The sequence below is a fragment of the Gavialis gangeticus genome, unplaced genomic scaffold (assembly GCF_001723915.1).
Source record: "Gavialis gangeticus isolate Ggan-Ray unplaced genomic scaffold, GavGan_comp1, whole genome shotgun sequence".
In the NCBI taxonomy this organism is placed as follows: domain Eukaryota; kingdom Metazoa; phylum Chordata; order Crocodylia; family Gavialidae; genus Gavialis; species Gavialis gangeticus.
Window position 1 is genome coordinate 108,377,888 of NW_017729022.1, and position 10,295 is coordinate 108,388,182.

Consider the following 10,295-nt stretch of genomic DNA (forward strand, 5'->3'; position numbering starts at 1 on the left):
GCAACTGTAGGAAAGCCAATAAGATGATCATGAAAAAAACACTTGTCAGGTAATTCTTTCCCATAGTAATTGCTTAACCTGTCCATGACTCACTATATTTACCCAAATCCAAAATGAGCCTGAATTTTTAGGATGGCCCACCCCAATAATTAGATTCCATATGTGGAAACTTTATACATTTGTTATAATTTTTCCATGTATAAGAATCTAATTATTGGGGGATCATCTTAAATTTGCCCCAAACACCACTGCAGTGGGGAAAGCAGTGGAGGTGGGGAGCACAGGGTGGGGATGGGGGAGACTGCAAAGGGACAAGTTGGGAGCAGGTAATTTGCCCCCTCCTGTCTCTCCCTCCACCACCACCTAAACCCTTTGTGGCTGCGTCCATCTTCCACACAGCCTCGGGCCCTCCCCTTCCCTCCTTGTCTTGGAATTGAGTAAATATGGTAAATTAATTCTATTTGAATTCCTACTTCGGTTGTCATTTAGTTGCCCAGTTCAGACCTGATGGAACTTCTTGCTGGCTATCCTGCTGAGCTTTATTTGCATTTTGATCTTACTTGACAGTGAAATGAAAGGCACCAGCTCTTTCTCACTTGTAAAGAAAAACATCACGTAAGAAAGTTCACTGCCCCTTCCACGACCACCCTCGTGACTGGAAGCTTGAGTGGAAAGTGACTGCAGTCATGTAAAGTATCAGCCACTAAGTTCCATTACAAAAGCTTGGCTTGCAGAAGTCCATGTATGACACTAATCTTGAAACATCTGCAGGCCAAAGTGTTTTAAAAAGTGTCAACTCTGTGTTCTGTGAATGTTCTCACTTTTGAAAGTGCGATGTATCAGATTCATCTGTCTACCTAAAATTTATTAAAGTGAGACTGTCAGGCTGATGAACTTAGATTAGATTGGCAGGTAGACAGATGGTAAAGCAGGGTGGAACCTTAGAGGCAGACTGGTTCAGAGAGGTATGAGTTTTGGTAGGAAACAACCTACCTAATTAGATAATAGTATTTATTCTTGGGCAGTGTAAACTAAGTTCCATAGAAGTATGTTGGCTTACACCAGTTGAGAATCTGCCTGCCCATTAAAAACACTTCTGTATTAGTATCCAACATGACTGATTAACATTTAAAAAGTCAGAATTTTAAATTGTACTTTTTAATATTTTATGACGTTTACTTTTTGTACTTCATGTCATTTGGATTATGATTACAGGGCAGCCTGTTTCCATTTCTAATTTTCCTGCACCAGCTCAGTGTCATGGTGCCTTCATTGCAAACCCAGGAATGTCTGAATTTGAACGTATTTTCATGATGTTTCCTTTCATGACTGACTTGTGGTAAGTTGATGAAAGTCATTCCTCTATTGCAAAGGTGTAAAATTCATTTGGCTCCGTGGGCTGGATCTGGAGCACAGGGCTCCTCACAGGCTGGGTTTTGACCCATCTCAGTAGAGCAAGCAGCAGTGGCATTAACCACTGCAGGTACCTGAGCTGCTGTCTCAGCTCAGAGCGCCACAGGGGTTAACACTGCTGTTATTGACCCATGGCCACCACTAACATGAGTCCTCAACTAGGCTCCATCTTCCTGGAATTTGACTGTGAGTCATGCCCTGTTGCACTGTCCTCAAAATTCCCAGCCTCGCCAGAAGTCCTGCATCCCAGATAAGACAGGTCCACATGCAAGATGTGGCCTGCAGACCTTATGTTTGACACACCTCTGCTGTCATAGAGAAGTAAGATTTTTTAGTGGGACTTCTTTTTATCCAAGTCGTCTTGTATTTCCAAAGGAAACTCTTCCAGGTTTTTCTTAACGCAGGGGAGGCAGAACCTTTTTGTGTAGAATAGACTACATTCCTGTAAGGAAAATATGAATAATTAACAGTATACCAAATGGAATTGGCTACATTTCATTTTTTCTAAATCATACTGAGTGTCCCTTCCTCCTCTCTTCAGTCGAGTAGGAAGAACATAATGAAGGGGGGGTATTCCTGGTCTTTGCTCCATGGCAAAGTTGGGATAATGGGAATGAAGCCTGAAGGAGCTTTCTCCCTCCATGACCCCAGGCAAGGGCCAAAGACAACTGAAGTCCTTATGCCTTACTCTAAAGGAAGCTACAGGAAGCCTTCTTTCAGGGCAGCACATAGCTCTACAACAGTTCAACTCTAATTTGTTCCAAAGCCTCAAATCTGCTGCAGACAAGACCAGTCATTTCCCTTATCTGGCATTAGGGAATGGCACCTGGATCTGGCATGCTTCAGATACCTGGTTAGCCAATGCTGTAGGCCCAACCTTTTTTACCCAGAAATGTGGTTGTTATACAGGAAGTGGTCAGGGAACAGATGCAATATCTTAATCCAACGTGCACTGCCCCAGTTGGCCAGCTTTGCAGACAAATTGACTGAGTTACATTCTTTGCCCTGAGAGGGTGTAAATCTTATAATTTTGCTGTTCTCCAGACCACTAGATTCCATATGGGATTTCACAGCCAAGATGCAGCTGGCAGTGGTGGCTTATTCCTGTGGATTTAAATACAGGTGATGACATCAGCTCAGACAGCTGAGAATATATCTTTGTGGAGGCAGCAGACTCCCTGGATGTTACCCAAACGGTAAAGTGCTCCTTCAGGGCTGGCTGTATGACTGACCTTGTTTTGGGTGACTGGTTTGCATGTATCAGATTCTCTGCTCCAAATATCACTTCATGCATTTCAGTGCCAGGTTAACTCCATGGTTTTACTAAACTGATAAATCTACTTCTCTGTAACTTTTCAGGCTAGTGAACAGAAAGTTGTTGCCTGGTCTTGCTTCTGGTGCTGAGCATATTGCTTCCTATATGCATTCAGAGGTTGTGTGGCATGTTAAGAATTTGGCATCAGTTCAGACGCCTTAGAAAGCCCCATTTAAAAAACCTGTTATATTTCTATGATATGATCTAACTAGTCTACCTGCTGCTTTTGCCCTGTGGGAAACCTTTGTTGCTTAAATTGCCAATGAAAAAGTGGACATGTGAGTTTAAGCTGCTGTGGTATTGCTGTTTGCAATGCACTGTCCCCCAAGCAGGTGCGACTATATCATGCTTGGCCTAGGACAGACACAATAATAGGAGAAAGCAACATTCCAGAGAGCCTGTGAAGTAAGGAGACAAGAGTGGAAAAATTATCCCCACTTTGCAGGTAGCAAACAAAAGCCCAAAGAGAAGGCACAGATCCACCAAATTATTTAAGTGCCTCGGTCCCAATGAAATCATTAGGCATTAGGTGCCCAAATGGAAGGTAATGCCTTTATGGTTCTGGGCCTAAGTGCCCAAGGTCACGTATGTAGGCTGTGGCACAGCTAAGAATGGCATGCTTCCTGTATGCCAAACCAGTGCCTTATCTACACATTCCATCCACTCTTTTGACACCTTAGAAGATGTACAGTCTATGGATACTGAAGATCATCTTTAATCCTAGTCCTGGTGAGCATTGTCAGGATCCAGAGGCATTAGACCTGGTGGTTAGAGTTAAGGGGTGTTACCAACATCCATAATATGGGGAGCAAGCCAAAGTTAAACCAGAATCATGTACCAAGCCAAGGGGTTACTAGAAGTGGATGTGAGGAAGTAAGCCAAAGTCAAGATAGGATTCACATGCTGAGCCAGTGTTTTACCAGAAGTGAATGTCAGGAAGCAAGCCAAAGTCTAAACAGGTTCTAAAGTTCAGGGGACTGGGTACATGGGCAGGAATGCAGGAACAAGTACCAAGGAAGTCACACAGGTAATAGCTACTCCCAGACTGAAGCCAGTTTGTTGTGCAGGAGCTCCTTAAAAGCAGTCCTAGAAGAAATCCAGGAGGCTGAGCTGGGGCAGCTTAAGGCCTTGAGTGTTGCTGACCTTGTTGCCCAGCTGCAGTGCTGAGGCCTTACAAGTGTCAGTGTTTTAATACCATTAGCTATTCAAGCATTGCACTGTTGTGCCAAAGGTCAGCATCTGAAGTTGTCGCTTGCTGTGATGTGCCTGTACATTGTACATTGGTGGGTGGGGGACGGGGGGAGGAGCAGTAGTTAAGATATGGGTAGCTCCCCTAATGTACTATTTTTGCTTGGAACAAGATCTGAAGGTTTACTCAAGCAAATGCTTTCCCCAAAATAAGGTGGTGGAAGGTCATTGTAATTTGTGCTGCAAATTGCATCTTAACAACTGACTAGAGTGAAAATAACTGAAATACCAGTAAATGAAAAATAATTGAAGGTAATATACTGAAGAGTCCAATTATGAAGGAAGCCCAGCTATTGAGAACATTCATCGTGTTTTGCTAATGACACTTCTGCACATCAGTTGTAAATGAATCCATTACCGCCTGGTAAATTTAAGTGGTATCTCATGATTATGTTGGGCTTAGATCTGAGAGGCCAAACAATGAAAGGTAACAAATTACATCCAGTGGCCTGGGTCAATTTAAGGGAAGATGGTTCTTGGGTCTCTCTAGTGCAGGGGTCAGCAACCCCTGGCACGCGTGCCAGAGCATGGCACGTAAGGCCATTTAGCTTGGCACACCACAGCTGGCCTGGGCTCTATTGCCAGCCATGGAGTCCAGGCTGTGCCCAGCAGGCCACTGACAGGCTTCAAGCCCTGCTGCAAGCAGTTCAGGCTCCATGGCTGGCAGCAGCTGCCCAGAGCCCAGGTTGGCTGCAGCCAGGAGGCCGCAAACAGCAGCACCAAGCTCCAGAGCCCTTGGCCAGGTTCCATGGTGGCAGTGGCTGCACATGCCATTGGGCAGATTGTGGTGGGGGGAGGGACCAGGGTTGTGCTGCTCTACGCCCCTTCCCCGCTGTCTGCCCAGAGGTGGGTGTGCACCTGCCGCAGCCACAGAGCCTGGGTGGGGCTTCAGAGCCCAGTGCTGTTTGCAGCCTCCTGGTTGTCTCCCCCAGCTGGCCCAGGCTCTGGGCAGTTGCAAACAGGGCAGGCGGCAAACAGCTGCACCAGGGTCTGTAGCCCTGGCACCGACTCCATACTGGCAGCAACTGCACATGCACCTTGGGGTACAGGGTGGGGAAGGCACAGGGACAGCATGATTCTGGCGCCTCCCCCACCATCCACCTGAAGGCACGTGTGTAGCTGCCGCCAACAACAAGGATCGGGCCCCTCACTGCTCCCCTGTAGTCTGCCCTTGGCATAGCAAGTTGAGGCACTGGTCAGGGTTGGGATGTTTTTGGCACTCCAGCCAAAAATGCTACTGAACCCTGCTTTAGCAGAATTACAAAGAACAGTAGTAGGCAACCATCGATCCTTCTAGATCATGGTGTATGCACGAGAAGTCACCAGGACCTTTGACACAAATGCCTAGACAGAAGTATGAAGGAGTAGAGGCTGCTAAGACCTTCCATCCCCTCTTCAGACAGAATCCAAAGGCCAGACTGAGTCCAGAGGTTCGGTGGTTCAATGGCTATAGTTATATGCACATCCAGAAATCAAACCCAGGTCTCCTGCATGGCAGGCAAAGATTCTACCACCAAATCAAAACAGTGGGTACAAAGTAATGCAACTAAAAGCAACCTGCCTCTAAAAGTTGTCCATTATAGCAATCTGGTTCTTCACTACATAGTCCGATGAGATAAGTTATAGCTGGTTAGCTTCAGAGGCTCAAGTTATAACATAAATGCAAGCAGATCAAGAGAGGATCTGGCTTGATTCACTGATACAACCACAAGTCAAGGAGCCATAGACCCTTGACTTGTAATCCTAGCTCTAACTCCCTCTGTGGTCTTGAGGAAGTCACTTAACCAATGTCCTACTTTCCCCTACGTGAAAGAGGAATAATACATATTTACCTGCTAGATGCAGGTGTTTAAAGTGTTAATTAACATTTTCTGTAGATGTCTTCCTATCTTACCTAAGTGTGTGTTGCTACATCTATTTAATAACCATACTCGTACACCTAGCTCTCAAGTGGGCAAGCCAGTTTGGTAGGAAATGTATTCCAATATTTTGTAGCCTTGATCCGATAGACTTCAATGGGATTAGTTCTCCAGGCTCAGGCCCTTGCTCAGCTGTCACTTGCCTTTTTAGGTTAGCTACCCACTGCTGCATGTTTAGTGTCATCATTAAGAACCTCAGAGTTGGGGGTTTTTTTTCTTTTGCTTTGAGATGTACTATTCAGGAAAATCTTGATAGCTTTAGAAACAAAAGAAATGTGCATAAACAGCTAAAGATATGAAATGGATTCTGACAGCCCTATACTTTGTTTTGTCCACAGTGAATCAGAACATTTAATTAGTTGCATTAATCTCTTAAATGGCAGAGCCCCTCCTTCCTATTAAGATTCACTGTAATGTGCTTGGTTGAAACTTCAATTCTGGGACAAGTTCAACTGGTGGAATTGAAAATGCCAGGCATGTCTTTTGGAAATCAGTTGCTAAAGTATACTGATTATTAAGGATGAATTTGAGAGCCTGCTACTCTTTTTTAACACTAACAATTTGAGCAGCAGACAGCTGGACTAAAACAATTATCAGTAGCAATTTATATTTTGACCATTTTCCAATTTCCATTCATCTAAGTACTGGAAGAGAATTTCACAAGGGAAAATAACTATCAGGAAAAAAGTGTTGCAACTTGGTTCCCCCCTCCCCCTTCTCCCCATCCCACAATTAAACCAGTGAGCCAGACTGCTTCTGAAGTCAGTTGAATTGGTACCAGCATTCTTGGCCCAAATTCATCTTGAAAAGAGGTACAAAGCAAAATTTGGTCCTCACTTCTTCAGATGTGTAAAAACCCTGCATTTGTCCCTCTGCCTCTTCAACCCTGGTTTCCATGCAATCAGACTGGTATTCCCCTGACACTCTCCTCTAATTAAGTGTGTGGTTTGTTTTGCCATAAGTACAAAAAGCCATCAAATTGGGGAACAAAAATACTACAGCTTCAGCAGTAGTGAAATATTTTTTTTAATCAGTGCTGCTGTTCACTACCTGAGCCGTTCCTTTACTCACTAATGACCACTCTGATGAAGCTGGATATAGCCCCAAACTACTATAAGCAGAGATGGGCCGAAAGAACTTTGGAAACTGCCAAAGCTACATATTGTGAAGTCATCAGCTGGGTCCCAGAAGCCTTAATACTTAAATACCCCTCCCTTAAGTAGGAAATGCAAGTGTTCTTAATCAAGAATGCTATCTTTCTGTTGCTACTGGACCAATGGGGTCATGCTTTGTCATTTCTAACGTTTTTGGATTATTGTCCATCTTTTGTCTCTAGTCATTCAAGAGTGTTCACAATGACCCTTGCTGAAGGAAAGGCTTTGATTTAAATTTTCTTGCACTGTTCTCAAGTAAGATTTGAACTGTTCCACTGCCCTAAAAAGTTGTTTCAACTTATCTGCACTCAGCTTTCAACGCTCTGCAGATTTGTGCTGGGCTTCCAGGAAGTGCCACTTGAGGGGAATAGGCAAATGTAATGTTTAAACTACCCCTTGTGCCTTCTAGACTCTGGGCTGCTTTAGGGACTGAAATGGCTTCTGGCTTCCTTGAACACTATTTGGTGCTGGAGATTTATCCCACCTCGCCCTTCCCCTACACATCTTTTATGCAAGGATTTGCCAGGGGACATGGAGGTAGTATGGCTTTCTGGAGGCCTGTGTCATACCTGTACTGGCAAACTGTGGTGCTTTAATAGCCCTTCTACACTGGCAGGGCAGTGAAGATGAAGGAGAAATTGTTTCATGTTGTTCTGAAAATCTGGAAAAAGATATGACCTTATGCAGCAACTTTAACGACACTTCAATAACATGAGAAACCACGTTTTACGGGAACTGGTAGCAGAGAGAGCTGGTTGGTACACTGCTGTCACTGTTTGATCTTTTCCCCAAGAGGTCACTGAGTCTGGAACAAAAGCAAGCTATAAAATGCACCATGGATCACATGTTACTTACTGTGCCAACACACACCCGCCTGGTACACAAACTGCACTGTGATCCGAGGATAAGGAATTTGTCCTTGTCGGGGGTGAAAGGATCTTTCATGACATAGCTTTCTTCCAGGAGGCTAGGAAAGAATCAGCTCCCATTTAAAAAATGTACCACTTTGCAAAGGAAAATCTGCTAATAACCATTTCATTAATGCAGGGTGATTCTCAACAAGGGTGATGTAGCACACTGGAGTGCTGTGAGATCCTTGTAAGCATGCCATGGGGTACTGCACAGTATTAGCACTGTTGTGTGTGCAAACCCCTACACATGATTCACAAGATAAACTCAGAGATTTCAAATAGGAATCCACAGTGTCAAAAAGTCTGACTACCAGTTGTGGTCTTTGAGTTCTTTGCAACAAAAGAACTGCTTTCACGCATTTTTCAACTACAGAAAAATAAAAGCTGGTGTTGACTGAGGGGTGATTTGAGTCTAAAAACATTGATAACCACTGGATTAGTGCCGTATGGGTGTTCTCAGTGCTCCACCTTTAAATGTATCCTGCGTTTTACAGGGATACTTCTCTAGGCCAACGTAAACACCCTATCTATTTACCGTTGCAAATTCCTATCCTTAGTGAAGAGCCATTTTAAAAAATATATGCATTTTCTTTTGAAAAAGGCCTTTACTACTTCTAGTTGTCACTCCTGTGAACTTAGGGTTCAGCCTTTCATAGGCGAGAGTTGTCAGCATGTAACAATAACATGATCTAAAATATTCTGAGTTGTGCAACTGTTGCCTCAGGGCTACTGAGTTGGGTATCTTTCATTAGGTACTTGGCAACTTGTGTGAGAGAGCTCAAGGCACTGTTCCTCTGACTAGTTCTGGGCAGAACCCTGCTGAAATGTAATGGTGTTGATTTGCATACAGCACCCTGCAGGACAGGATTACTATTTCATGCACTTGATGTAAACTCAGAGATTTAAAGACCATGGTGATATTGAAACTTTTTTCTTTTTAATCTTAAAAGGAGGAGACAGCATGTTTTTGTTTGTGTGTGAGAGAGTGAAGCTTTGAACCATGTACCTTTAACCCATGTTCCAGGTTAGGCATGATTTGATTGGACTTCTTGGTTGATTTTGTGTAGTGCTACACCAGTCTAGAGTATGAGATCCCATGGTAATGAGATCTGTTATAAAAAAACAAACCATACTTACACAATAGAGCGTGTGTTGGGAGGTTTCTGCCCATAATAACTGTATGGAGCTGTTAATCCACATAACTGGCACTCAAAGACTCCTTTGGGCTGAACTTCTTTGTCGGTATCCATTTCTAAGCTGCACATGTAAAAAAAAACAAAACAAAACAAACAAACAAACAAAAAACACACCCTTTCAGTTTGAAATATAGTAGTGGGAGCATCACTGAAGGTGATAAAACTGTGAACTGCTCTAGTACTGCTGTCTGTGGTACTAAAGCATGTGGGAAAATATTTTTTCCACCCCCAATCAATAGTTGAGAAATAATTTTGGTTGGCAAGTCCATCAGGCTTGAAGAACAAACTACCACTTATTTTTTTTCCTCTTGCAGTTGAGTTAATGGAAATGTAAAATCCACACCCCATACACAGCTTTGAACATTTCAGACTTGGTGCCTTCTCTAGGAAGGTATTGTTATTCTAGAGTTAAATCCAAGAAATGATGTGGGTGCATACTGTGGCGCACAAACATCTTAAGTGCAAAATGATGATCCTGAAAAATCCTGTTTAGTTGCTTCCTAAACTGGGGGACATCTGAACTTCCCTGATACCTCATGGTTTGACTCTCAAGTTCCCTTCAAGGGTACTTAGCTGCGTGTCTCTATGCACACCTGGAAATACATCAGTCTGCAAGAGACTGAGCAGCCTTGTGCCTATCTCTTTGCCTAAGCCCATGAAGGGTTCATAAACTAAGATTTCCTTTGCTCAAGTCACCTGAAAGTCTTGATCATGAAGTTATTCTCAGAGGCCTAGACCCCAAGGCTACTGGTTAAGGGAGCAGGGGCACACTCACCTCCTCCTGTGTAAACTTTTCCATTGTGCAGAAAAGAATCCAAGATTCACTGGATCTGAAAGAGCCCAAGGAACTTATTCTGTAGGCTAGTAGTTAGACCCACTAGCTCTAGGGAGGTGGCAAATATGGATTTAAATTCCCTCAGGCAGTGAACGAATTGAGTCTTGGCCTTCCATTTCCCACTATTTCTAATCACTAGGTCAGTGTTTCCCATCCTTTTTTGCCCCATGGCACACCTACCTAAATAAAAAAGCACCACAGCATACTGGATGGGGGGGGTGGCAGCATGCAGCCAGCCGGATACCAATGGGGGGGGGGGGGGCACTAGCCGGAAGAGATTTTGAGAGGGGGCCCACCCCCCACA

At 44.0% G+C, this 10,295-nt stretch overlaps 1 protein-coding gene across 2 annotated transcripts in view; it reads right to left on the bottom strand.

Moving 5' to 3' along the window:
• Nucleotides 1-225: 225 nt before the first annotated feature.
• CDPF1 (cysteine rich DPF motif domain containing 1) overlaps nt 226-10,295 on the bottom strand; it is a 33,452-nt gene continuing 23,382 nt past the window's right edge. For both annotated transcript variants that reach the window (XM_019515939.1, XM_019515940.1), the window contains 3 exons: nt 9,098-9,217; nt 7,905-8,016; nt 226-1,855 (listed from right to left, as the gene is read on the bottom strand). In XM_019515939.1, coding sequence (XP_019371484.1) covers nt 1,745-1,855; nt 7,905-8,016; nt 9,098-9,210 — 336 coding nt within the window. In that variant the 5' untranslated portion in view covers nt 9,211-9,217 and the 3' untranslated portion in view covers nt 226-1,744. The remainder of the gene's footprint in view (nt 1,856-7,904; nt 8,017-9,097; nt 9,218-10,295) is intronic.